This window comes from Oryzias latipes, chromosome 8 (assembly GCF_053564925.1).
Source record: "Oryzias latipes strain Hd-rR chromosome 8, Olatipes_Hd-rR_3.1".
Taxonomy (NCBI): Eukaryota; Metazoa; Chordata; class Actinopteri; order Beloniformes; family Adrianichthyidae; genus Oryzias; species Oryzias latipes.
In genome coordinates this window covers 330,779-358,124 of record NC_136244.1, presented here as the reverse complement: position 1 = coordinate 358,124, position 27,346 = coordinate 330,779, and the positions used below count along the sequence as shown (strand labels likewise).

At 53.2% G+C, this 27,346-nt stretch overlaps 3 protein-coding genes across 4 annotated transcripts in view; 1 reads left to right on the top strand and 2 right to left on the bottom strand.

Annotated features, from left to right (window-relative positions):
* The first annotated feature begins 192 nt into the window (after positions 1 to 192).
* rpl23 (ribosomal protein L23) lies at positions 193 to 2,626 on the top strand. Its single transcript, XM_004086430.5, has 5 exons — positions 193 to 346; positions 970 to 1,053; positions 1,308 to 1,436; positions 2,307 to 2,420; positions 2,514 to 2,626. The coding sequence occupies exons 1-5, from the start codon at positions 334 to 336 to the stop codon at positions 2,594 to 2,596; spliced, it is 423 nt and encodes a 140-aa protein (XP_004086478.1). The 5' UTR covers positions 193 to 333; the 3' UTR covers positions 2,597 to 2,626.
* Positions 2,627 to 4,073: 1,447 nt separating this feature from the next.
* Positions 4,074 to 13,333, bottom strand: hao1 (hydroxyacid oxidase (glycolate oxidase) 1). Its single transcript, XM_004086431.5, has 8 exons — positions 13,125 to 13,333; positions 9,089 to 9,240; positions 5,844 to 6,114; positions 5,606 to 5,778; positions 4,729 to 4,820; positions 4,489 to 4,647; positions 4,350 to 4,419; positions 4,074 to 4,285 (listed from the first exon to the last, which is right to left on the bottom strand). Exons 1-8 carry the CDS (start codon positions 13,256 to 13,258, stop codon positions 4,218 to 4,220), a joined length of 1,119 nt encoding a protein of 372 aa, XP_004086479.1. The 5' UTR covers positions 13,259 to 13,333; the 3' UTR covers positions 4,074 to 4,217.
* A 201-nt stretch (positions 13,334 to 13,534) lies between these two features.
* The window catches only part of smg1 (SMG1 nonsense mediated mRNA decay associated PI3K related kinase), an 84,332-nt gene continuing 70,520 nt past the window's right edge, over positions 13,535 to 27,346 (bottom strand). For both annotated transcript variants that reach the window (XM_023957921.2, XM_023957922.2), the window contains exons 56-64: positions 25,808 to 25,945; positions 25,399 to 25,551; positions 25,155 to 25,334; positions 24,346 to 24,573; positions 24,064 to 24,275; positions 23,893 to 23,993; positions 17,975 to 18,151; positions 17,783 to 17,889; positions 13,535 to 14,443 (exon numbers count right to left, since the gene is read on the bottom strand). In XM_023957921.2, coding sequence (XP_023813689.1) covers positions 14,366 to 14,443; positions 17,783 to 17,889; positions 17,975 to 18,151; positions 23,893 to 23,993; positions 24,064 to 24,275; positions 24,346 to 24,573; positions 25,155 to 25,334; positions 25,399 to 25,551; positions 25,808 to 25,945 — 1,374 coding nt within the window. In that variant the 3' untranslated portion in view covers positions 13,535 to 14,365. The remainder of the gene's footprint in view (positions 14,444 to 17,782; positions 17,890 to 17,974; positions 18,152 to 23,892; positions 23,994 to 24,063; positions 24,276 to 24,345; positions 24,574 to 25,154; positions 25,335 to 25,398; positions 25,552 to 25,807; positions 25,946 to 27,346) is intronic.

Genomic DNA, 27,346 nt, shown 5'->3' with positions numbered 1-27,346 from the left:
AACCAATAAACCCAAACCAAGTGAAAATGTAGACCCTTCGCCCACAGCTGCCTTCTCTGCCCATTCATTGGATGTTTTTTTCCTTCTATTCCGGGCAGGAAAAAAGTCGGCTGTTCTGTAAACCGATAATTAACTTCGTTCATGTTAAAATGTAAGACGCTGTGGCCTTTCTGCTTTTGTTAAACACTTGATTGTGAAGGACGCCGATGGTCACTGGTACAGATATTTCCAATAGTCCCTAAAAGCAACATCATTGACCACGTGACCAAGCAAATATGAGTGCAGCGCGATTTCCCATAATTCCTTTCGGAACCAGTCTCTTCTCTCGCAGCCATGTCTAAGAGAGGTAAGAGCCGCTGGACCATCCAGGTCCATCCTAGGCTGGTGTCGCTCCATCGGGTTCTGGTTCGGCTCCTGAGCGCTAGACGAAGCGGTTACATGATTCCACAGCTTTATTTCGGAGGTTTTAGCGCAGATTATTCCTCGCTTAGCGCGGATTCCCCCGTGGATTCCTGCTAGCACTGCGGACGTTCCGCGTGTTCCAGTCCAGTTCGAGACGTCCTGCTCTAAAACCTGTAGGTGAAGAATAATCTGCGAACAGTCAACGATGGCGGTGAGATGGAAACTGGTCTGACCTGGTCCACGTAGACCGGATCCAGGGCCTTTTATCCAGCAGGTTAGCATGTTAGCTTCCGGTTCGTTAGCCGTGAGGGACTCAGTCGTTCAGAACAGTCGGTCCCCATCGGCGTAATCCTCCAAAAAAGACCTCCTGTCCGCTGGTTTACCGGCCTCGAACCCGTGGCGTGGCCTGAATGTTGGCTCCGGAGCCGGTGGGCCCTCCTGAGGGGGGGCAGGACCCCGTGGATGGTTCTGTGGATGTTTGCTGCCGGCAGACACGGACCTGCGGGTTTCACGGCAGCAGGACGGACCTGTGATCTACGAGGGTCTAACTGGTCTTTCTCCTTCCAGGACGTGGTGGGTCTTCTGGGGCCAAGTTCCGCATCTCCCTGGGTCTCCCTGTGGGAGCCGTCATCAACTGTGCTGACAACACAGGTACGCCTTCCCAGCAGGTGCATGAGGCTGTAAGTTGGCGGGAACCGGTGCAAACGTTGCGTTTGCTGGCAGCGCCGTCCTTCCAAAAGCACTCGCTGGGTCTGCTGTGGCTCAGTGAGTTGTCGATGAAGGGCAGAGAAAGTCATCACTGTGGGTGAGACGGCAGCGTCCGCCTGTGGCTGACCGCTCTCAATCAGGGATGGGACACTCCCTCCACGTAGGTCACAGCTCAGACTGACGCTTCTGCTCCTCAGGGGCCAAGAACCTCTACATCATCTCTGTGAAGGGCATCAAGGGCCGCCTGAACCGCCTGCCCGCCGCAGGCGTGGGGGACATGGTGATGGCCACAGTGAAGAAGGGCAAGCCAGAGCTCAGGAAAAAAGGTGGGTGTGGGCAGCAGGAGGGTCCCTGTGGGTCCTTCGGCTCACCGGTCTTGGTCTGTTTGTAGGATTTTCTAGTAGGGCCGTCACCCGATCCACAGAACCACGGTTCCTATTTGATCTAATGTCTGAACGATTGTTTGAGGCATGAAATAAAAGTCTGTAATCACTTCATTTAGAAGCGGAGACCCGAATCACTTCAAACAACGCCAGGCTCAACTTCCTGGTTAACTCCAGCAGGAAACAAAACCTAAACTCGGCTGATGCTTTGATTCTCAAATCCTGAAAATTTTCTCCGGTTTCCAACCTCAAAGTAATAAGGAAGACGCCTCAACAACACGACGGCATAGAGAACTCAGAGAGGATGTTCCTGAATTCATACCTTTATTTAATGTAGGTGTATATATGTCAGAATTATTTCACTAAACGCATCTTCTGTCTTTTGTAAAGTCAATAGTTTTACTTTGAAAGGGAGAAGCTCGTCTTCCTCCAGACTCTGCTTTAGATCCAACATTATTCTGTGTTTTAGAGCAACACGTCTGCAGCTTCAGATGGTTTCTCTAGATGGGTAGAGGATCTCATTCTTGGAGGAATATTTCTGGTTGCATTTTGGGGAACAGATGACAAATGTCTGGGTTTTTGGAGACGTCACAGAAATCCCGTCTTTATTCTGGACGTCTGTTTCTATGAAGGGTAGACCTTTAAAAGTCTGGATGTTTCTGCCAAACATGCAGAAGGCGTGTGGAGGACGTCCACAGCCTAAAACACCTGGAATTCTCTCATCTGGGTTACTTTAGAACCGATCTCCTGCGATACAGGAGGGACGGCCGTTTTGGTTGGTTGTACCCTGACGGGAGCTCTGCTGTGTTGCAGTGCATCCAGCGGTGGTCATACGACAAAGGAAGTCGTATCGGCGAAAAGACGGCGTGTTCCTGTACTTTGAGGACAACGCCGGCGTCATCGTGAACAACAAAGGAGAAATGAAAGGTGGTTGTGTTCCAGGTTTCCTTAGTTTTCACTGAATTCTCTTCCACCGTCTGGATTTTGGCTGAACTGCAGCTTTTCTGGTTCTGTCTGCAGGTTCTGCCATCACAGGTCCAGTTGCTAAAGAGTGTGCAGACCTGTGGCCCAGAATCGCCTCCAATGCTGGCAGCATCGCCTGAATCGTTTTCAATAAAAGTAATAAACCCAGAGGACCGGCTCCGTCTGACTGTGTGGAACCAGAACTGAACTTGGTCTCAGTCACATCAGTGTGACGACCCGGTCTCACAGATGTGCCGTCTGATGGCGGTGGGGAGGACGGACCTGCGGTGCCGCCTGCTTCTACACTGCAGGTGTCTTTGACCCGGCTTTAAAGTCCAGAACTGGTCCTGTTCAGGTACAGGAAGGTGTTGACTCAAACATGAACAGTTCTGGTTCCTTCAAAGTTGGGTGTCTTGGTAAATCTGGAACAGAAGTGCTGCTGGGAAGTTTCAAACCAACAAGTCAGTCCACTATAAACGCTCTGAACCCAAACGTTACCAACAGGAAGTGGCTCAAAGAAGTCAAGATCCCAGACTTACTGCTGTTCCTCAGTTCTATTGGTCAGAACCGTTCTGATACCTTTAACATCTTGATTATCCTCTTTTCTTAATTTTTGTGTTCATTCTAGATCAGGGATGCTCATTACGTCGATCGACCGGTTGATCTTAAAGGTCATGAGGGGAAAAAGATAAATAACCAAAAAATAAAACATTTCTATCAACGTCAGCACTTCAAAACCTCACCGAAGTACATGACTGACATGCAGAACAGCCAATCGAACAGCCTCTGATACATGTGTCACTGCACGTGTGTGGAACCTCTTAGATGCCCCCCCCCCCCCCCCTTCCATTGACGTGTTCTCCTACCATGATAAAGGTGGAAAGATTTCATGTAATCCATGGACACCAGTGAAGATCACAAATCATTGAAGAAAAAAGGTTCAGAGCACTGTCTAGTGCGGGGGGAGGGGGAGGGGGGTAGGGTGAACAAGTTTGACACAAAGAGCCTAATTTATTCACTGAGTCAAACAGCCACACACACTGACCTGCCAAGACGCACACACACAATTAAAGCTGTATTATTTTTCATAACACACTCCTCCCTACAACACAGTAAGTATTGTACTTGTTTTTATTTATCCTACAAGATACCCCCTCCACACACACACACACACACACCCTCTGCCTCCCTCTACTCAGTGAGGTTGATGCTGGTGAGGCACCGACTCATCTAAAGTCAGATTTATGATAAAAACTGAATATTTCACGATTAATCCAACAGTATTTAACTAATTCTTTGTATCTCAACATTCCTCTTTCAATGACAAACATCTGGACAGAGCATCCTTCTGTCTGTAACCCTTGTTCTATCCTAGGCACTTTAACGTTGGGAGTTGGGTCATCTAGACCCACTAGACAGAGCTCTGAACCTTTTTTCTTCAATGATTTGTGATCTTCACTGGTGTCCATGGATTACATGAAATCTTTCCACCTTCATCCACCTTTGTCATGGTAGGGAGAACACCTCAATGGAAGGGGGGGTCATCTGGACAAGGGGTATGTGTGCATACATGTGTATATATATCTACATATATATATAGAGAGAGAGCAGCCAGTGAGGGTTTGAACCCTCAGATCTTTATTGTTTCTGTCTCAAGTATGACAGGAAGTTACAATCATTTCTAAGCGATCGGCCACAGAGGTGAGAATCACTTCCTCCAGGGTTGCTGGTTGAAGACCTCTGGACAGCTGTGGCTGTTCTTCACATCCTGGAGGAGAAGTCCGCTCTCCTGACCAAAGACCTGGTCACCTCTGACAGAGAGCGGCAGCCTGCAGCAAAGAGGAGCTGTGAAAACCTGACGAGGGTCAGCCTGAGGCCTTCAGGTGTGTTTACCTGACAGAGCCATGGCCAGCTTCAGCTCCTCCTTCAGGAGCTCCAGGAGCTCCGTTACTCCTCCTTCTCCCTGGAGACCAAGCAGTGGAGTCAGTCTGAATGGATGAAACCTGAAGAATCCAGCAGGGACCCTCCTCACCTGACAGGCTAGGGCCCACAGCACAGGTCTGCCCATGAAGACCGCTTTGGCCCCCAGAGCCAGGGCCTTCAGGACGTCTGTGCCCCGCCTCACGCCTCCGTCCATGTAGACGTCGCACCGCCCCTGGACCGCCTGCACCACCTCCTCCAGCACGTCCAGCTGCACAAACACCCAAAAGATGTCCCCTGACCTTCTGCTCCTGAAGGGGCGGGGCTAAGCTGCAGGAAAAGGCAGACGCACCGTAGCAGGAACGCCATCCAGCTGCCGAGCGCCGTGATTGGAGACCAGGATGCCGTCGGCGCCGTAGTTCAGAGCACAAACCGCATCTTCAGCTGAAACAGATGAGACGACAAGCTGCTGGACATCCAGAGACGGAGCCAACCAAATGAAAGTGCTGCAGAATCCAGACCCACCCAACCCAAAACCTAACTACTGCTGACTCCGCCCACCTGGATCGGCACCATTAGGCCCTCAAAGATGAAATAAACAAAACATTCTTACTTCTAAATCTGCACTGGCAGCCCCGCCCCAGGCTAACAGACACGCCCACTTTCTCCATGGAGCTAGCGGCGTTCGGCTAAACGCTTTAATTTTCTATGAACAATATGAACATCCATCTTTGGAAAAGTTCAGAGGTTTGTTTTTGTGGGAGAAACTCAGACACTGCTGAGGCTCTACGATGATGTCATGAAATGGGGGGCACCCACAAGGAGGGAAAGGCGGAGCCTCAGAGATCGAGTTAACTCGTATAAAACCCTTGTGCTATCTTAGATGACCCCCCTTACATTGACGTGTTCTTGACAGATTCTCAGTGGGAGGGGTGTGGACTACCAACAAGCTCATTCCTGATTGGTGAGAGTGGTTGCCATAGAGATGTTGACCAATCACTGCTTACGGACATCGTCTGGCTCCAAATGGCGACTGAATAGGCTTCATGTTGGAGCTGGAGGCATTTTCGCTCAGTCCAGTTCTCCGAAACAGTCAATGAGAAAGATTCATGTAAAGGATGCCGAATGGTTTTGCCCGTTTGAACCCCTGGATGTGTGAACAGATGTTCAGCAAACGGATCACATGTTCAAGCAACAGTCCTCAGGTAAATGACGTCTTTCACGCGTACCGTTCAGGATTCCTTTCACGATCACAGGAAGGCGCGTGTTCTTCTTCAGCCAGGTGATGTCCTCCCAGCTGATGGTGGGGTCGATGGCGTTGGCGACGTACACGGCCAGGCCGCTGTCGTCGCCATAGCTGTCCTCAGAGAAGGCCAGAGACGCCGTGGAGAAGTTGGACATGCTGTGCACACAGACCAGGTCATTAGCGCCACACTGACCCCCTCAGCGTCCGACGTTTGTTCCTACCTCAGGTGTGGGGGCATCTTGAAGCGATTGCGAACATCATCCAGCCTTTTCCCCAGGAAGGGAGTATCCACAGTCACAAAGATGGCGGCGTAGCCGGCGTCCTCTGCCCGCCGCACCAACGACAGCGTGAGCTCTCTGTCTTTATAAATGTACAGCTGCATCCAGAGGACCCCCCCGACGCCCTGCACCGCCGTCATGGCTGACATCACTTCTTCTATGGTGGAGGTGGCCCACGAGCTCAGCATCATCCCTGTTCCTGCTGCTTTGCATGCTGGGAAAATGGCATGTCCCATAATAAGTCCTGAAATCTGTCCAAACGTCTGAAGTTCATTGGAACCAGATTTGGTGGTTATGATCTGTGACTTCTGTGGGAGATCACTGATGATGACATCACCAATGGCTGGAAGACCCCCCCCCCCCCACTGCTGAGCCTGGTTCTGCTGGGGGGTCACTCTCCGCTGTTCAGAACAGGGAATCACACTAGGAACCCTTCTGATCACCTATCCAAGCGTTGATTACAGGATCGGGTTTGACTGGTCTGGACTGAAGTGGATTCTGACCGTTTTCATTTTTAAACCTTTAGTCTGTCTTTTGTGGAAATTAGAGTTTCCCCTAGAACAGGGGTCGGGAACCTATGGCTCGCGAGCCATATATGGCTCTTTTGATGGTCACATGTGGCTCGCAGAAAAATCTTTAATTATACTTTTTTTTTTTTTTCATTAGACCAGACCTTGTCTGGCGCGATGCGATGCCAGAGGCGCACAGTAGTAGTGGTGCTTGGAGAACAAAATCTACACCAGCATTATCAGTTACTATTATCTATTATTTCACAGAGTTTGTACCAGCCGGAAACCTGGGAATTGCCGTGCCTAAAGCTGCGCGCTCCCGTCTCTGAGAAAGAGCGCGCAGATGCGGAGACGGGATGGTGAGGGAGAAAGCAGAGGGGGGGGATTGTAATAACAGGGATTGTAATAACGTAAAACCCAGTGGCGGTTCTACACTAACTTACTCCCTGGGCGAGTAACCCCACCAGCGCCCCCCCCGCACACATACAAAATTTGACAACATCCTTTTGTGTTCCCTATCTTCTATTTAGCCATTTTACTCAAAAAATGCATGAATTTTTTAGACTCATATTACAGGGGGGTCAAACTCAGTCACACAGGGGCCTAAGTTAAAAAAACGCTTAAGGTTTTGAGCCGAAGAAGATAATACACTAAAGCTAAACTTTTAAACCTTTTAAACTGAACTTTTTGAACATAAATATGAATAAAAACAGGAACATTAATCCAGAATAACTCAAGTTAAACCTTAAATAACTTGTAATATTTTGTTCTCCATAGAAATATATTCTGTCAAAATTATACAAATATGAACATGCTGCAGAACAAAACAAAGAAAGCCTGGAAATATTAATAAGAAATAACATATCAAATAATTCCATTTTTTTTTGCTCTTTCATCATTTTTTAGAGCATTTTTTTTTAGAGCTGGACTCCTGCTTCATTTTTAGCAATAATTTCTTAATGTGAGACGTCCTGTGTGTGTCTTTGTGAAACATATCAGAGGGATTAGATCTAAAAAATAAAACTTATTGTGATTAATATGTTTAGGTCTTATAAAACATTAAAGACTAAATCTTAGAACTCATCAGTGGGATTACTCCAAAAATACTTGGCATTTCCCTAAATTTGTGCAACACCAACAGTAAAAATCCTCCAAAAAACCTCAATCCATAAAAAATGGTCTGCGCTCATCCTCCCCCCCCTCCCTTTCCCTCTGACACACGCGGCTCCGTCTCTATGACGACAGGCGTAGCTGCGGCCCAGAGTTGATTGTCAGATAGAAAAAGACTCCCAATCACCTGTTAGTGTGATTCAGCCAGCCACCGGCGAGTTGCGGCCCCCTCTCGAGTTTTTTGACTTATGTTCCAAAGACTACCGCAAAGAGGTGTGGCCGCAAGCGTCTTGCAGCAGAGGGCGGTGGTCACGTGCGCATCGGGTCTGCTGTGTCGGAGCAAAGAATTGTGGGAAATAATCCCCATTGCCTGCTTTTGTCGAAATTGGGTTGAGCACGGATGTTTGTTCTGCCTAAATCCTTTTCATGTGCCTGTTTTACGTTGTTTCACTCTGAATTATTATTTTTTTTTCTTTTTTTTTTTGCACCATAAGTGTGAAGAGGAAATAGGAGGAAGACATTATTAACAGTCTGATGTGTCAAAACAAAAAAGCATCAAGTGTCGGCTACTGAAGCAATTTCAACTTAAAAGCTTCAAGCTACCTCTTTTAATATAGTATATACTACATTACGCATCGGGCAACCGCCACTGGTAAAACCCGCTTCCCGTCACTCACTGCAGCGTGTGAGTGTGTGTTTGTCTCCCCGTCTGCATGTGAGCAGTCTGTCTCACATCTACAGAACATTCAGACTATGATCACGTTTAAAGTCTCAACGCCTGCATGAAGCAGAAACTCACCACGTATCAACCAGACTAGACCATCAGCAAAACTACCACGAGAAATACTCATCATTTATTAGCAACAGCATAACAATGTTATTAAAAAAGAATCCACAGACTTATTGTACTTTAAAAATGTTGAAATTACATCAAATGCACACATTCACTTGTATATTTAGTTTTAAACATATTGTCGCGGACTGAGTTTAACTTGGCTGTTGGGCCGCGTTAAAAGTTCTGGAGTTCATTAAACGCATCAAGCAGAGATCTGATTGGCTCTCAGTTCTGTCACTCAGCCTGTTGTTAGGTAGTTTGGACCAATGGGGTTCAGCTATGGGCCGAATAAGGGAAATGGGAGGGCTGGAGCGGGAGGGGGGAATATAAAGTTGGGAGAAGCGCTCTCTCTCGTCTCTGCGGGAGAGATTCAGGAGCTGCTGAATTAATTTACGGCATTTGTTACAGCCTGCAGTAACCAGAATAAAGAACCTTAAAAGAGTTAAGTCTCCGTGCCTCAGTGTGGGAAAGAGACGCTACATTACTGTATGGCTCTTTCGAAATTACATTTAAAAATATGTGGCGTTTATGGCTCTCTTGACCAAAAAGGTTCCCGACCCCTGCCCTAGAAGCTAGCTGGGCAGGTACCACACAGTGTGTCTGTGTGTGCATGTGTGTGTGTGTGTGTGTGTGTCTGTGTGTGTGCGTGCGTGTGTCTGTGTGTGTGTGTGTCTGTGTGCGTGTGTGTCTGTCTGTGTCTGCGTGTGCGTCTGTCTGTGTGTGTGCGTGTGAACCTCTGGCGGTGGCGGTCTCTCCTGCAGGGTGAGCCATCCTCTGCATGGCGGTGGCTGCGACACACAGGGGCATGCTGAGCGTCCGACCCAGAACCGAGACCGACAAATCCACCGTGGACACGTTCCTGAGCACCCGAGGAATGAGATACCACCTACACATGCACGCCCGCACATGCACACTTTGTAAAAACTAGTGTTGTAAAATTTCAGACAAATTTTGTTTGTTAAAATCCTTCAAATATGCAAATAAGTGCCGAACACTGCAGAGAAAATGATCTGCTGCCCTCCGCCTTCCATGACCTCCATCTACACCTCCCAGTGTCTATCCACCTGCAGGTCCACACTGGCCAGAAGAATCACTGAATCCACCTGATTCTAGTTGATCACTTTGATCTACTGTGTTATTCCAGAGCTCTCTATGCATTTGCGTGTGACCACTGTATGGTGTTGAGGTTGAATCTGGACTTAGTTTCCTTTCTGTTCAGATGCTCTGAATCACCTGCTTCATGGACGACAACAAAAGGGTTTTCTGTCCATCGTATTTTCATAACCTAACCCTTGTGCTATCTTAGGTGACCCCCCCCTTCCAGTGAGGTGTTCCCCCTACCATGACAAAGGTGGATAAAGGTGGAAAGATTTCATGTAATCCATGGACACCAGTGAAGATCACAAATCATTGAAGAAAAAGGTTCAGAGCACTGTCTAGTGCAGGGGTCGGCAACCCGCGGCTCAGGTGCCGCATGTGGCTCTTTAGCGCTGCCCTAGTGGCTCCCTGGAACATTTTCAAAAATGTTTGAAAATGTAAAAAGAGGTGGGAGAAATATATTTAATGTTTTAATATGGTTTCTGTAGGAGGAAAAACAAGACACTAACATTATTAACATTTTCCAATGCTGTAAGAATGTATGGAATAAATAAACGCCAGGCAAGTACGTCACTTGCGGTGGGCAGGATGGGAGCCAAGCTGTTAAAAATGTTGAGCTGTCAATCAACTGGCTGCGCTGGAGAACTGTTAGTGTCCCATTCAGCACACGGTCCCGAACAGTCTCAGACAGAAGGAGGCAGACAGAGAAGCTGAGAGTACAGTCTCCTTTCTGGCATATCAAGCCCATTTATTTTGAACACACACCACATTGAACATTGCACAGGCCTCATCAACCTCTCCCCCTCCCACACTCATGGTGCAAAATAAAGAACCAACATAACAGGAAGAATAAACTAACGTGGAACAACAAAACTGCCATATGAAAAGAAACGTGGGCAAACAGAAACACTCCTGCTGAGCCCTAATTAGATCAGGAGACCGCATCCCACAATCCCCTGCTGCTAACAGACTTAAAATGCACATGACCGCCACTACGATATTACATTTCAACATTTCTGTCAACGAAGGTTTGCGTCATAGCCTGCGACACACGTTTCTACCAGCAGGGCTTTTTTTTTTTTAACTTTTAGCGGACCGCTAAGCAGGTGGCTGATATAAATGATCCACCGTCATTTAATCGTTAATAATGCTCATTATGTATTTGTAGCAACTTACCGTATTTTCCGGACTATAAGTCGCTCCGGAGTATAAGTCGCACCAGCCCAAAAATGCATTATAAAGTAGAAACAAACACAGATAAGTCGCACTGGACTATAAGTCGCATTTTGACGGGAAATTCATTTGACAAAATCTGAGACCGAGAACTAATAACTTTCACAACCTCATATGACACAATCATAGCAGACTGTTTATCTCATAATTTCACAGTAATTCTTTCTCATACTTATTTATTTATTCCTTTCATGAAGCATCATTGGCCAACTAATACTCTGTTTTCATCCTGTATTTGTAGAAACAGTTTTCACTTTTATTGCATTTCTGAATTTATGAAATCATTGGAAAATAGAATATTATCTTGTTAGCCTTCAAGATCTTACTGTAAAAAAGTTTGCTGATTCTCTGAGTCACTTAACATACTCTAAACACTTAACATACCTCAGATTGACCCAGGAACATCATCTCTGTTCCTCACAGATGAACATAACAGGAGGGTTAACAATGGATTTATTTCAATTTAGTTCTAATATAAGTCGCTGCGGAGTATAAGTCCCACCCCCTGCCAAACTATGAAAAAAAGGCGACTTATAGTCCGGAAAATACGGTAGTCATTTTGATAGCAGGCTAATATAGCTAATATGGATACATATTGCATGTGTTGCCTTCATTATAAGGCTTAAATAGGGCTTTTAATATTTTGCGGCTCCAGACATATGTTTTTTGTTTTTTTCGTCCAATTTGGCTCTTTCAACATTTTGGGTTGCCGACCCCTGGTCTAGTGGGTCTAGATGACCCAACTAAAGTGCCTAGAATAGCACAAGGGCTAGACCAGACATTCATCTTCTGTTTGTTCCCTTTCGGGGTCATGGGGCTGCTGGAGCCTATCCCACCACTTGTGGGCGAGGCAGGGGACGTCCTGGACAGGTTGCCAGTCTGTCGCAGGGCCACAATCACACACCCACGCACACTCACACTCACTTGCACACCTATGGACATATTAGAGGAACCAATGAACCTATGAAGCATGTTTTTGGATGGTGGGAGGAAACTGGAGAAAACCCACGTATACACTGGAGAACACGCTAACTCCACACAGAAAGCTCCCCATTGATGTTGAATGCTAACCACTGCGCCACCGTGCCGTCAAACGGTGCTGCTGACGAAGCATGTTGTCCATGCTAACGCTAACCGTGTTTCCATCTTCCAGCTGGATCAAAGGAAACCTGCAGGTTTTCTAAAGTCAGACGGAGTTTAGGCTGGAAGTGGGAATGGAAGAATGAATGGAACCATTTAGCGTAAGTGAGACTGTTGGATGTACAGCCATGTTTGAGAAGACCCTCCATACGTTGGAGTTTACCCAAAAAAGTGGGAAGGACTGTGAGACCCCCCCCCCCCCCCCCCATGCATTTGGGGGTTACGTGGTTTTACAGATTTTCCTTTTCATCGTAACCCTTGTGCTATCCTAGACACTTTAACGTTGGGTCATCTAGACCCACTAGACCACAGGTATCAAACTCAAGACCCGGGGGCCAAATGTGGCCCGCCGTGTCATCCGCGAGAGCATAACAGTTTTTTATTTCTTCAAATAAAATATAAAAATTGTTGTGTATTTATTAATATCTAGAGGGAATCAGACTTGAAACATGGGATTGGGTAACTATACATTAGGACCTAAACACTGTCCATATAACCTAACCTGACAGAATCTAAGTAAAGTAACAAGCAAACATATGTTTTCTATGCAACTGTAATTGTCACATTAAAAAGTTATAAGTGATTAAATGAGTTATTTAACATTAAGTAGTAGTAACATTTATTTTTATTACATTTAGTTACATGTATGAGTTATATCTGACCCTTTGAGGACAGCCGCTTTGTTGATGTGGCCCCCAGTGAAAATGAGTTGGACCCCCCTGCACTAGACAGTGCTCTGAACCTTTTTTCTTCAATGATTTGTGATCTTCACTGGTGTCCATGGATGACATGAAATCTTTCCACCTTTATCCACCTTTGTCATGGTAGGGAGAACACGCCAATGGAAGGGGGGGGGTCATCTAAGATAGCACAAGGGTTGAAGCAGCAGCATCAAGAATGAAGTCTGTAAATATTAATTGCATCTTCCACACAAGGTTCCTGATTCTCATGGAATCAGGTGAAATCCAGACGTCTGCTACAACCATCCTTTGATGGATCTATGTTTTATTGCCCCAGCGTTTGTTCCTGTCTAAGCGTTTTAATATTGTCAGAATACAGAACTGAACCAGGGAGGAACCAGTTCAGACTGATGGAACCGGTTTAGGCCCCAAAGATCCAGCTTTCTTCTTCAGTTTGTGAAGTTTAAACTATTCATCCTCAGAGGGAAAAGCCTTTAGCTGCAGCTTTCAGGCTGATTTCTGTTTGCAGATCTGCAGAATTCTAGGAAGTTCAGTCGTTTGAAGACAGGAAAGCGTTTTGGAGACCGGCCCAGGACCCAGGAGGTTTGGCGTGGCATACCTGTGAAAGGCGGACAGGTTGTGGGCCAGCGTGGTCTGCCCGTCGGCTCCAGAGCGGTAGTAGTCGTAGACGGATTTGGGAAGGATCTTCTTGGCCTCCTCCTCAAAGTCGGCGGCGCACACGCGTCCCGCCATCGCCGGCCGTATGGAATCAGGTCTGAACCACAGCGACTGTCCGCAAACAGCTGTATGAACATTAACCAGCCTTCTTCCTGACAGCTGCCCCCCCCCCCCCCCCCCCCCCCGGTTTTCCACTGTCCAGTTATGGAGCCTGAACTTTGAATCGTGTCAGCAGCTCCTGAGAGAAATGTTGACTTTAGAATGTTGCCTGATTCCATTCTTTGAATGTGGGGGGGGGTTTACATGTGCTAAACGTGTGTGGGGTGGGGGTGGGAAGAAAACACGGCAGGCTGAAGACTTCCACTTTTATTAAGCATTCAACAAAATCCACTAAAAGCTTTAAGAAAAACTTCCACCATCACCACAAAATCAACCCATAAAAAGCTAAAAGCATAAAACGCTTCCAGGCGGAAACCCGAACGGAAAGAAAAGTGTACAGACCGACAGCACAACACAGACGGAGGAGGCAGGAGCGAGCAGGATCAGCTGCTCGCCATGTTAACCGCCGTTCCCAGGACACGAGCGTGGCGTTCGCTCATCTTCACCTCTTTTCCAGAGTCCTCTTCCTCTGTGGCGTCTCAGGCTGGTCATGAAGCTCCGCCTTGAAACGCTCACACCTCATTACGCCCGGCCAATCGGAATCACAAGGAGAAAAAGATCAGAGACCACACATGGAAGCCCCCCGTTCTCCCCCCATAGATGTCGGCGTGTGATTCATGTCTGCTCCATTCTGCCCCCAGATGGACGGGTGGGGCTCAACAGGACGCAGAGATGTTTATAGATGTGGGGGTTGGGGGGATACCTAAGTGGAGGGTGAGGGGGCCTTTCTTCTCCTTTCCCTCACCTGTTCTGCCACCCGTTTGCCCACCCAAACCTATGAAAGGAGGGTGGGGGTCTGCAGGCCCGTAGGCGCTGTGGTGGCCCCAGGGTCGATGCTGGGGGGTTAGGGTTGCAGCGGGGTGCTGCCCAGTGTGCCCAGGAGTTTAGGAGGGCGGAGTAAGTGCCCAGCCCTGCTTTCTGCCCCCTGGTGGCCCAGTGCTGCTGTTCCAACTCCCCAGTCCCACAGGACTTTGGTGGATCTCCGAGCCTTGGTTGGACCAACGACACAGATCAGCGCAGCCTTCACACCCAGGCGGTCCACCCTTCATACAGCTGAGCCAGGTTGTCCATGTTGGTGGCCTCTTTGATGACAAAGTCCACCTGCAGCAACACATCCCAGCAGTTCAGCACATGATTACAAGAACAGGTTCTGGAACGGTTGTCCAAGTCCAGACATGCTGTGTCATGATGAGGACAGGCCTAAAAGTCTACAACAAAAGAGGTCAGGCCAAAAAACAAACTGCAAACATGGAGTAAAATTCATCTCTATGCTGATGATACGGTTCTCTTCTGCAGTGTTTCCCAGCCCTGGTCCTCACGGTCCTCCATGTTCCCATGTCGTCCTGCTCATTCAGCTCATTATCTGCAGAATCCTGACGATGTCCGTCATCAGAGGCAGACGTGTTTGTGGTTGGATCCAAAGGAGGAGGACAGTGATCCCCGAGGACCAGGGTTTGGAAACATGCCCTACACCAGTGCTTCTCAAATAGTGGGGCGCGCCCCCAGGGGGGGGCACGAAGCGATGCCAGGGGGGGCGCGCGGTGGTGGCGGTTTTAGGCACAGGTTTGTCCGGTGCGCAAATTTAACGTGGGGGCAGCGGTGACAGCGGCTCAGTGCTTGGAAAATAATCTGGTCCACTATTCGGTTCCTATTGTCTGTTCTGTCTGTCCGCGGCTGCGCGAGTGAGAACGAAAGGGGAGGGGTGGTGTGGGCCCTGTCTGCCAGGGGAATCGGGGCACGCGGACCACTGCTACCGCTGCCTGTTGCCCAAGATCACCGCTGCCCTTAGATTCCTAAGCTCATGCAAACAATGTCATTCTTTATGAACTATTGTAGACATTTTGATGACGTGTCTTTATTTTCCATCCATGTTTTCTTTGTCTGCCTGTGGTTTAGTTGGTGTCAGACAGACATAAAGACAGCAGGTAATGCAGGAAAACAGCTGCACTTTTATGAGATCAGAAATAAACAATCCGTCATTTAGAAAAAAAAAATCAGCACGTTTTTACCTATTTCTTCAGACTAAAAACGTTAAATATATTGGTGCTGCTGTGTTAATGTTTCAGATCAATTTAGATTTAATATTATTTATTGATTGAATTATTTTTTTCAGCATCAAATGGTTCAGTTGGTCAAAATGTTTCTAGTTTAAATAAGGAATGACAGATTTTTTTTATTTCAGGTACTTTCAGCTTCTTTTCTGTTTTAGACTAGAACAGGGTTTCTGTGGCTAAATAAAGTTAATATTTGTTGAAAGTGGATTTATTTTGCTTTTTTCTTTTGTTAGTGTTAAAAGATACAATTTTAGGTATACAAATTTTATAGATACTGACCTGATGTATTGTCACCGCGCGAGTGTGTCTGTGTGTGTGTGTGTGTGTGGGGGGGGGGTTATGGGGGGGGGGGGGGGGTCAGGGGGGGCGCGAAACATTTTCTTTTCCTAGGGGGGGCCTGGCAAAAAATAATTGAGAAGCACTGCCCTACACGCTGCAGGGCGGTTGCTGAGGAGAAGACGTCTAAGAAGGTACGCTGATAAATGTTTGACATTTAGGCCGCATTTCCACTGCAGGGTTCAAGTGACCCAATTTCAATTTTTTCCTCTCATGCGGCACAGATGGGATATGACCGGTGAACGTGTAAGCAGGACAAAACCGCATGGATTCCGATTTCCTCAGATCGGATACAGGCCTCATTCATATGTTTCTGACTACGGTCGAAAAAAGAGAAGTCATCGCGCAGGAAAGGTTCAACACTTGGATCAGACTGTTAGTACAGCACGTCTGCAAACCCGTCCTCATCCAAAACTCAGAGAGAGCCCAGCAGCCCCCCTTTTTCCTTTCGCATCCCCTCTCGTTCGCCTGCTTCATCCTGGAGCGCCCAAGGCCACGCCTCCTTCCGTGCTGCGTTGCCTCCATGACAACCGCAGTCACACAAAAGTCCAAGGGAGGATCGCGGAAGGCGGGAATGCTGCTACGCAGTCCTCAGAACGTCTACCTTTGATAGTTTCAGCATTGTATAGTGTAAATGCAAAAATCGGATACGGGTGACTTTTCAAAGATGATGTAAGCGGGTCGTCAAAAAAACCGGATATAGTCAGAAAATGAGAAATGGGCATCAAGACCTGCAGTGGAAATGCGGCCTTAGATTGTGGGGAAAACAGTGAGAAGAAATGAGGATCACGTTAAAAGTTGTTTTAATGAGCCTGAATTGATCCGACCACATTTCAATGAGTTGTGTCCAAACGTCTCCATCTGCTTCCCTGCATGGATCTCCAGAACCTCCATGATCTCTTCCTCTGCTGGATTCGATGATCCAACCTGGTCCCACACAGAACCTCAGCATCTTCTCTGCATCAGAGTCTCTGAACCAACACGGCTGCTCTCACCACCGTCTGCTACATCACACCTGAAACCTTCCTTCACCTGTTCCTGACGTCTCTCCACCTCTTTCTCACTCTCTGTTGCCCAAAGAACTTGAAGTCCTCCACCTTCTCCCCTGTAAGCTCACCGTTCTTCTGCAGTACCTTTTATTCCTTTCCAGATCAAACCTCCACCTCTCTAGATGTTCCTCCACCTGCTGTCACTGCAGATCACAATGTCGTCTGCAAACATCAAGGTTCTTGGTGCCGTCCCACCTCCAAGTCCTCCGTCACCCCTGCAGAACGTCTCACCACCGTCTTACAGCCCTCATCCTCAACATCTCCAACGTTCTTCTGTCAGTCCAGACCCTCAAACGGTTCCTCTCTGGATCCGTTATTATGAAAACGGGTCGGTGGTCTGCATCCAACCAGCTTCCTCTCCTCTTTCCCATCACTTCATTCTGACTCTTCCTCTTCAAAGAGGAACCAGAACTCTTCTGCCTCCTCTCCTGAACTCTTCCAGATCCTTCATCCTCTTCTTCCTCACTGATCTTTGCTTCTTCCTGCTCCACATCCTCCTCTGATCTCCAACATGTTCCTCCTTCATCACTTTTCCATCCTTCGTCATCCTAACATGCTGAGCGTCCTTTTATCTGCCTCACCTGCACAGACCCTCCTCTCCCTCCTCTGTGTCATATGACCTTCATCACCTCCTTCAGCTTGTTCTCCTCTCCTCCTCTAACCTTTTCCTCTGAAACTCCGGAGCTGCCCCATTCCAGAACCGTCCTCCAGTCTCCAGTATCAATAACTGTACTGATCATTTTCAACACAAAAATACTGAAATGTGAAGAATGAAACATTTTTCAGTAAAATGATGTCAAAGTCAAATCCAGACAGAATGTTCAGCTAAGCATTTAGAAAATGTTCAAACTCAGACAATCCTCTGGGAAAGGGCAGAAGGAGGTTCCCCTAAGAAACGCTGCTTCCATCAGTAACTACAGGAATCCTGAATGACATCAGCGATCTGCAAACGAAACCAGAACTAAACCCGGACTCCCCGATCCCAGCCCTCGCCGTCATACCTGCTCCGCTACACTCAGCCTCCTGTTGGGATCCACATCCCGGCCCTCCAGCTTGGCCTTGACCCTCTTCCACACGCCGACGGCGTACGAGTTCCTCTCCTGAACGGCTACAACACAGACACGGTCAGAGCCGGCTCAGAGGCGGGTCAGAGCCGGGACGCAGCCGGCGGCCCGTCAGGGCGAGCAACTCACCTCGTCCTGTTTTAGGGTCTCGCGCCGCCCTCTTGGGACTGGGGTTCAGACCCTTGGTGTTGGTGAGCAGAGTGCTGGGGGGGGTGTCCGTGGGAGTTTCCAGGTTGCGCGGCAGGGCTTTGCGTGCATTCTGGGACATGGAGTCCGGCTGGGTTTTGAGGCCGCTGCATCTGACGGCTGAAAACAGAGCAGTCAGACATGGGACCTGGCTGTAAGTGGGGGTGGGGGTGGACCTGGCTGTAGGTGGGGGTGGACCTGGCTGTAGGTGGGGGTGGACCTGCCTGTAGGTAGGGGTGGACCTGGCTGTAGGTGGGGGTGGACCTGGCTGTAGGTGGGCGTGGACCTGGCTGTAGGTGGGGATGGACCTGGCTGTAGGTGGGGGTGGACCTGGCTGTAGGTGGGGGTGGGCATGGACCTGGCTGTAGGTGGGGGTGGGCGTGGACCTGGCTGTAGGTGGGGGTGGACCTGGCTGTAGGTGGGGGTGGACCTGGCTGTAGGTGGGCGTGGACCTGGCTGTAGGTGGGCGTGGGGATGGACCTGGCTGTAGGTGGGGGTGGGCGTGGACCTGGCTGTAGGTGGGGGTGGGCGTGGACCTGGCTGTAGGTAGGGGTGTGGGTGGACCTGGCTGTAGGTGGGGGTGGACCTGCCTGTAGGTAGGGGTGGGGGTGGACCTGCCTGTAGGTGGGGGTGGACCTGCCTGTAGGTGGGGGTGGACCTGGCTGTAGTTGGGGGTGGAGCTGGCTGTAGGTGGGGGTGGAGCTGGCTGTAGGTGGGCGTGGAGCTGGCTGTAGGTGGGCGTGGACCTGGCTGTAGGTGGGGTTGGACCTGGCTGTAGGTGGGGGTGGGCGTGGACCTGGCTGTAGGTGGGGCTGGACCTGGCTGTAGGTGGGGGTGGACCTGGCTGTAGGTGGGGGTGGGCGTGGACCTGCCTGTAGGTGGGGATGTACCTGGCTGTAGGTGGGCGTGGACCTGGCTGTAGGTGGGCGTGGACCTGCCTGTAGGTGGGGGTGGACCTGGCTGTAGGTGGGCGTGGACCTGCCTGTAGGTGGGGGTGGGCATGGACCTGCCTGTAGGTGGGGGTGGACCTGGATGTAGGTGGGGTTGGACCTGGCTGTAGGTGGGGGTGGGCGTGGACCTGGCTGTAGGTGGGGGTGGGCATGGATCTGGCTGTAGGTGGGGGTGGGGATGGACCTGGCTGTAGGTGGGGGTGGACCTGCCTGTAGGTAGGGGTGTGGGTGGACCTGGCTGTAGGTGGGGGTGGACCTGGCTGTAGCTGGGGGTGGACCTGCCTGTAGGTAGGGGTGGGGGTGGACCTGGCTGTAGGTGGGGGTGGACCTGGCTGTAGGTGGGGGTGGAGCTGGCTGTAGGTGGGGGTGGAGCTGGCTGTAGGTGGGCGTGGAGCTGGCTGTAGGTGGGCGTGGACCTGGCTCTAGGTGGGGGTGGACCTGGCTGTAGGTGGGGGTGGGGATGGACCTGGCTGTAGGTGGGGGTGGGCGTGGACCTGGCTGTAGGTGGGGGTGGGGGTGGACCTGCCTGTAGGTGGGGGTGGACCTGCCTGTAGGTGGGGGTGGACCTGGCTGTAGTTGGGGGTGGAGCTGGCTGTAGGTGGGGGTGGAGCTGGCTGTAGGTGGGCGTGGAGCTGGCTGTAGGTGGGCGTGGACCTGGCTGTAGGTGGGGTTGGACCTGGCTGTAGGTGGGGGTGGGCGTGGACCTGGCTGTAGGTGGGGCTGGACCTGGCTGTAGGTGGGGGTGGACCTGGCTGTAGGTGGGGGTGGGCGTGGACCTGCCTGTAGGTGGGGATGGACCTGGCTGTAGGTGGGCGTGGACCTGGCTGTAGGTGGGCGTGGACCTGGCTGTAGGTGGGCGTGGACCTGCCTGTAGGTGGGCGTGGACCTGCCTGTAGGTGGGCGTGGACCTGGCTGTAGGTGGGCGTGGACCTGGCTGTAGGTGGGCGTGGACCTGGCTGTAGGTGGGGGTGGACCTGGCTGTAGGTGGGGGTGGGCGTGGACCTGGCTGTAGGTGGGGCTGGACCTGGCTGTAGGTGGGGCTGGACCTGGCTGTAGGTGGGGCTGGACCTGGCTGTAGGTGGGGGTGGACCTGGCTGTAGGTGGGGGTGGACCTGGCTGTAGGTGGGGGTGGGCGTGGACCTGCCTGTAGGTGCGGTTGGGCATGGACCTGGCTGTAGGTGGGGGTGGACCTGGCTGTAGGTGGGGGTGGACCTGGCTGTAGGTGGGGCTGGGCCTGGCTGTAGGTGGGGCTGGGCGTGGACCTGGCTGTAGGTGGGGCTGGACCTGGCTGTAGGTGGGGGTGGACCTGGCTGTAGGTGGGGGTGGGCGTGGACCTGCCTGTAGGTGGGGGTGGGCGTGGACCTGGCTGTAGGTGGGGGTGGGCGTGGACCTGCCTGTAGGTGGGCGTGGACCTGGCTGTAGGTGGGGGTGGACCTGGCTGTAGGTGGGCGTGGACCTGGCTGTAGGTGGGCGTGGACCTGCCTGTAGGTGGGGGTGGACCTGGCTGTAGGTGGGCGTGGACCTTCCTGTAGGTGGGGGTGGGCATGGACCTGCCTGTAGGTGGGGGTGGACCTGGCTGTAGGTGGGGTTGGACCTGGCTGTAGGTGGGGGTGGGCGTGGACCTGGCTGTAGGTGGGGGTGGGCGTGGACCTGGCTGTAGGTGGGGGTGGGCGTGGACCTGGCTGTAGGTGGGGGTGGGCGTGGACCTGCCTGTAGGTGGGCGTGGACCTGGCTGTAGGTGGGCATGGACCTGCCTGTAGGTGGGGGTGGACCTGGCTGTAGGTGGGGTTGGACCTGGCTGTAGGTGGGGGTGGGCGTGGACCTGGCTGTAGGTGGGGCTGGACCTGGCTGTAGGTGGGGCTGGACCTGGCTGTAGGTGGGGCTGGACCTGGCTGTAGGTGGGGGTGGACCTGGCTGTAGGTGGGGGTGGGCGTGGACCTGCCTGTAGGTGCGGTTGGGCATGGACCTGGCTGTAGGTGGGGGTGGACCTGGCTGTAGGTGGGGGTGGACCTGCCTGTAGGTGGGGGTGGACCTGGCTGTAGTTGGGGGTGGAGCTGGCTGTAGGTGGGGGTGGAGCTGGCTGTAGGTGGGCGTGGAGCTGGCTGTAGGTGGGCGTGGACCTGGCTGTAGGTGGGGTTGGACCTGGCTGTAGGTGGGGGTGGGCGTGGACCTGGCTGTAGGTGGGGCTGGACCTGGCTGTAGGTGGGGGTGGACCTGGCTGTAGGTGGGGGTGGGCGTGGACCTGCCTGTAGGTGGGGATGTACCTGGCTGTAGGTGGGCGTGGACCTGGCTGTAGGTGGGCGTGGACCTGCCTGTAGGTGGGGGTGGACCTGGCTGTAGGTGGGCGTGGACCTGCCTGTAGGTGGGGGTGGGCATGGACCTGCCTGTAGGTGGGGGTGGACCTGGATGTAGGTGGGGTTGGACCTGGCTGTAGGTGGGGGTGGGCGTGGACCTGGCTGTAGGTGGGGGTGGGCATGGATCTGGCTGTAGGTGGGGGTGGGGATGGATCTGGCTGTAGGTGGGGGTGGGGATGGACCTGGCTGTAGGTGGGGGTGGACCTGCCTGTAGGTAGGGGTGTGGGTGGACCTGGCTGTAGGTGGGGGTGGACCTGGCTGTAGCTGGGGGTGGACCTGCCTGTAGGTAGGGGTGGGGGTGGACCTGGCTGTAGGTGGGGGTGGACCTGGCTGTAGGTGGGGGTGGAGCTGGCTGTAGGTGGGGGTGGAGCTGGCTGTAGGTGGGCGTGGAGCTGGCTGTAGGTGGGCGTGGACCTGGCTCTAGGTGGGGGTGGACCTGGCTGTAGGTGGGGGTGGGGATGGACCTGGCTGTAGGTGGGGGTGGGCGTGGACCTGGCTGTAGGTGGGGGTGGGCGTGGACCTGGCTGTAGGTGGGGATGGACCTGGCTGTAGGTGGGCGTGGACCTGGCTGTAGGTGGGCGTGGACCTGGCTGTAGGTGGGCGTGGACCTGCCTGTAGGTGGGCGTGGACCTGCCTGTAGGTGGGCGTGGACCTGGCTGTAGGTGGGCGTGGACCTGGCTGTAGGTGGGCGTGGACCTGGCTGTAGGTGGGGGTGGACCTGGCTGTAGGTGGGGGTGGGCGTGGACCTGGCTGTAGGTGGGGCTGGACCTGGCTGTAGGTGGGGCTGGACCTGGCTGTAGGTGGGGCTGGACCTGGCTGTAGGTGGGGGTGGACCTGGCTGTAGGTGGGGGTGGACCTGGCTGTAGGTGGGGGTGGGCGTGGACCTGCCTGTAGGTGCGGTTGGGCATGGACCTGGCTGTAGGTGGGGGTGGACCTGGCTGTAGGTGGGGGTGGACCTGGCTGTAGGTGGGGCTGGGCCTGGCTGTAGGTGGGGCTGGGCGTGGACCTGGCTGTAGGTGGGGCTGGACCTGGCTGTAGGTGGGGGTGGACCTGGCTGTAGGTGGGGGTGGGCGTGGACCTGCCTGTAGGTGGGGGTGGGCGTGGACCTGGCTGTAGGTGGGGGTGGGCGTGGACCTGCCTGTAGGTGGGCGTGGACCTGGCTGTAGGTGGGGGTGGACCTGGCTGTAGGTGGGCGTGGACCTGCCTGTAGGTGGGGGTGGACCTGGCTGTAGGTGGGCGTGGACCTGCCTGTAGGTGGGGGTGGGCATGGACCTGCCTGTAGGTGGGGGTGGGCATGGACCTGCCTGTAGGTGGGGGTGGACCTGGCTGTAGGTGGGGTTGGACCTGGCTGTAGGTGGGGGTGGGCGTGGACCTGGCTGTAGGTGGGGGTGGGCGTGGACCTGGCTGTAGGTGGGGGTGGGCGTGGACCTGGCTGTAGGTGGGGGTGGGCGTGGACCTGCCTGTAGGTGGGCGTGGACCTGGCTGTAGGTGGGCATGGACCTGCCTGTAGGTGGGGGTGGACCTGGCTGTAGGTGGGGTTGGACCTGGCTGTAGGTGGGGGTGGGCGTGGACCTGGCTGTAGGTGGGGCTGGACCTGGCTGTAGGTGGGGCTGGACCTGGCTGTAGGTGGGGCTGGACCTGGCTGTAGGTGGGGGTGGACCTGGCTGTAGGTGGGGGTGGGCGTGGACCTGCCTGTAGGTGCGGTTGGGCGTGGACCTGGCTGTAGGTGGGGGTGGACCTGGCTGTAGGTGGGGCTGGGCCTGGCTGTAGGTGGGGCTGGGCGTGGACCTGGCTGTAGGTGGGGCTGGACCTGGCTGTAGGTGGGGGTGGACCTGGCTGTAGGTGGGGGTGGGCGTGGACCTGCCTGTAGGTGGGGGTGGGCGTGGACCTGCCTGTAGGTGCGGTTGGGCATGGACCTGCCTGTAGGTGGGGGTGGGGATGGACCTGCCTGTAGGTGGGGGTGGGGATGGACCTGGCTGTAGGTGGGGGTGGACCTGGCTGTAGGTGGGGGTGGACCTGGCTGTAGGTGGGGGTGGGCGTGGACCTGCCTGTAGGTGCGGTTGGGCATGGACCTGGCTGTAGGTGGGGGTGGACCTGGCTGTAGGTGGGGGTGGACCTGGCTGTAGGTGGGGGTGGGCGTGGACCTGGCTGTAGGTGGGGCTGGACCTGGCTGTAGGTGGGGGTGGACCTGGCTGTAGGTGGGGGTGGGCGTGGACCTGCCTGTAGGTGCGGTTGGGCATGGACCTGCCTGTAGGTGGGGGTGGGGATGGACCTGGCTGTAGGTGGGGGTGGACCTGGCTGTAGGTGGGGGTGGACCTGGCTGTAGGTGGGGGTGGGCGTGGACCTGCCTGTAGGTGCGGTTGGGCATGGACCTGCCTGTAGGTGGGGGTGGGGATGGACCTGGCTGTAGGTGGGGGTGGGCGTGGACCTGGCTGTAGGTGGGGCTGGACCTGGCTGTAGGTGGGGGTGGGCGTGGACCTGCCTGTAGGTGGGGGTGGGCATGGACCTGGCTGTAGGTGGGGGTGGACCTGGCTGTAGGTGGGGGTGGGGGCTGTACCTGCAGCGAAGCTGGTCTGAACCGCAGAAACTGGACTAGAACACTCGTGGTCCCGCTCTGTCACCAGGGGGGAGGCGAAGCCCACCAGGCAGTTGTACACACTGTAGTAACACACACAGACGGGTCAGTTGTGCACGTGCACATGCACGGCTGCAGCTGCCTGAACAGGACCTCTGGCTCTGCGAGTGCAGCTCCTTCAGCGTGGCGGGAACCTCCTCCAGCAGGCCCAGCTGCTCCTGGCCCCGGCGCTGCCCGCTGGCCTGGACCACCGTGAACAGAACCAGCTGGACGTTGTCCTGCCAGGCTTTGTACTCCAGCAGGAAGTGTCGCACACTGCCCTCATAGACCACGTCCTCCCCATCTGCCAGCGCCGCCTCCTCGTCCTGAAAAGCACGGGGACACGTCAAGCAGCTGAAGCTTGGCGTGGTCATGAAGAGCGGCGGCCGCTCGCACCTTGGCCATAGCGCGCAGCAGGTGCTTGACGTCCGCCAGCTGGCGGTTGTGGTTGGACAGGATGGTTTTGATGGCGTCCACCAGCAGGTGCAGCGTCTCGGCACACGATTCCAGCTGCTGCTCCCGCTCCTCCTGAGTCTTGGCCTCCTGACTCGACTCCTCCTTCAGCTGCCTCTGGGCAAAGCTCAGCCAATCAGGGCTGCCGATGGGCGGGTCTGCCACCGGACCCTGCACGGGAACACCAAGCCTTGAGACCGCTGAGAGGGTTCAGAGACCATCTTCCGGCGTGCCCTTCAGCACACGTTCAAACCTCCAGACCGTTTGGACTTTAGCTTGTCTCCTGGAGCTAAAGTCTGTTCCCTCTGAATTCTGGGTAAAATACACCTGAAGAGCAGCTTCATTTGTATTTGTTTAGGATGGTTGAGAAACAAACTAATAAATATCCATAAATCATATGCAGAGGCTCAATGTTTCCTGAAGCCTTTAACCAGAAACAGAGGAGGTTCATCCCAACAATAGAGTTCCAGAGTTTCTATTGTAGCTTCTGATGGAAACATTCAACGGTTTGCAGTGAATGGAGGCCGAAGATGATGACATCACGGGGCGTGTCCGGCCTGCTGTTTATTTCATTTAAAGGCCATGTTTCTCATATTTACATTTATCTAAAAAATCAAGAGAGCCTTTAAAAAGTTCTGGTGGCAGCTTTAGCTTTTTCTCTTCAAACAGCCATCGAGATGTCAGACACTAAGCCCCGCCCCTACAGGAAGTCCCAACAATAAGGAGGAAGACGGCGTCCGGCCGCAGCTCACCAGTCTGTGCAGCAGCCGCAGCTCCAGCGCAGACACGGAGCTGCTGAACTGCGCGGCGTACGAGCACGTCTGCTGGCAGCGCTTCAGCAGCTCGAACAGAGCGGCGTCCATGCTCAGCGCCTCCGGGGAGCGCGTCCGCAGGCCCTCGAAGTTCAGGACGGTGGAACACAGGAAGGACACCTGGAAGAGACGCGGTTCATCACACGCTCACCTGCAGCCTCTCAGTGGGGGAGGGGGGCATTACCTGGCCGCTGCGCTGGTTGTCCCGGGCCACCAGGCTCCGCCTCTCTCTGATGGTCATCTCAAAGTCCTGCAGCACAGGCGTGAGGGCGGGGTTAGCCCCCCCGGCCCACTTAAGGCGCTGCTCGATGCTGGCCTCCAGAGCCACCAGCTTCTCCTGCAGGGGGGGTCAAGCAGACCAAACCTCCGTGTAAGACCCATCAGAATCCCATCAACGTCTTCTGATGATGCTGAGGATCTGGATCGGACCAGAACCTCCAGAACAGTGTTTCACAGAACTGAAGGGAAAGCTCCAGGTTCGTGCAGAAGGCCTTAAAGCGGACCAACACCAGCCGGAGTCCGGATCACACCAGGCAGGACCAGAACCGAGTGGAGCATCACAAGGGGGGTCAGCCCGCTGTGTGTGTGCTGACCTGAACCGCAGCGATGGCGCCTTCATCCTGACTCAGCTTGTAGAGCTTCTTCTTCATGTTGCTGAGGATGACAGAGCGAGGGGCCACGCCGACCCCCAGAGGCTGGCTGCTGGGCCCCAGAACGTCCTCATGCTGCCACTGCACACAAACATCCACAAACGTGTCAGGCCGAAGACATCAGGAGGTTTACAGATCCCCGAGACGGACGTGAAAAACTAAACAAGCAGACGGCGGTCCCACGAGAGACTGCTCAGCATCCCCCCCCCCAGTCCTGATCCGGCCTGCTGCCCGGGACGGGCTCAGCTCCAGAGACAGACCACAGAAGAATTTCTACGCCCTTCTGCCCTCATCTGGTGGATGATGGAACTACGGCTCACTGCCACCTACAGTGGGAGGGTCTTCCTCTGAGCTGAAAACCAGATGGTCTAGACCAGGGGGGGTCAAACTCCAGGCCTGGAGGGATCAGGATCAGGATCAGGTGTGTTTAGCCAATAAGGAGCTTCAGCTGCAGGTTGGTTGGAAAACCGGCCCTCCAGTCCTGGATTCTGACAGCCCTGGTGTAGACAGCGTGAGAATCGACGGGGACCAGAACTGCTGTGAAGCGGTCCTGGGACCAGAACTTTGCATGAAAGGCTTATGGCAGATGAACACTTCCATAACAGAATCAAGAAACATTGCAGTTCCATCGGTGGGCGTGGCCATCATGCTTTAATAACCAGGTTCCAGCCTGTTCCTCTCTGGAAGCGGCCGGTTTGAGGGGCACCAGGCAGGTGTGAAAGCCCGCCTGTAGGTCCAACAATGAACCCGGTCTGTGCTTGGCCTCGGCCTGAAGGGGCGGAGACATCTTTCACACACGGCGCTCTCAGAAGCAGACCCCAGACTGAAGCGGACCACAGTGTCCAGAAACCCCGTGCAGTCCCAAAGCTCTCTGATCCTCCAATCAGAGTAAACCTGCAGCTCCTCCTTCAACGTTTCCGTCATTCCTGCTCGGTCAGATTTATGGATTGAGGTTTTTTCTTCACCTGAAAAGAGACCCCCACAGACCAGGCTTCTTTGTCCCACAGGTGAGTCCAGGTGACCTTTCACACTTGGCCGACACAGCGGTGTGTTTGTGCTGTTGAACATCACCATCATCAGCTGGGTGGAGGAGCGGAGAATGACTGACAGGTCAGAGGTCAGGGAACCCGGGTCCTGCATGTTTCTGATGGGGGAGGAGTCAGCCAAACTAAAGCGTATCAGCCAGGAGGGCGGTCTTGCCCGCAGTACCCATAATCCACCATCAATCCATCAAGCAACACGGCTTCGTGGAAACAAGCTTGTACTAAAACATTTTGACAGATTCCTGAGCGCCACGTCAGACAGAAATCTGGTTCCAGGTTGATCAGAACCACCAGAATCCTCCGTGAGTCCTGCTGGTTCTAGAAAACTGAAAGGATTTAAGATGCGCCTTCTGGTACGACTACAGCTCAGCATGGAACCGATCCATTGGGGAAGCGGTTACCATGGTAACACTCCCTCTGTCCTCAAACGTGTGAAAGT

Bases quoted from the DNA above. Each gene is read 5' to 3' on its own strand.
- rpl23 (XM_004086430.5), top strand. The intron at 1,054-1,307 runs GTACGCCTTCCC...TCTGCTCCTCAG, and splicing joins CAACTGTGCTGACAACACAG to GGGCCAAGAACCTCTACATC. The intron at 1,437-2,306 runs GTGGGTGTGGGC...GCTGTGTTGCAG, and splicing joins GCCAGAGCTCAGGAAAAAAG to TGCATCCAGCGGTGGTCATA.
- hao1 (XM_004086431.5), bottom strand. From the start codon at position 13,258: ATGGCGGGACGCGTGTGCGCCGCCGACTTTGAGGAGGAGGCCAAGAAG. The intron at 4,821-5,605 runs GTACGCGTGAAA...CATCTGTTTCAG, and splicing joins CGTGAAAGGAATCCTGAACG to CTGAAGATGCGGTTTGTGCT. The intron at 4,286-4,349 runs GTAAACACACCT...TCTTTGCTGCAG, and splicing joins GCTGGCCATGGCTCTGTCAG to GCTGCCGCTCTCTGTCAGAG.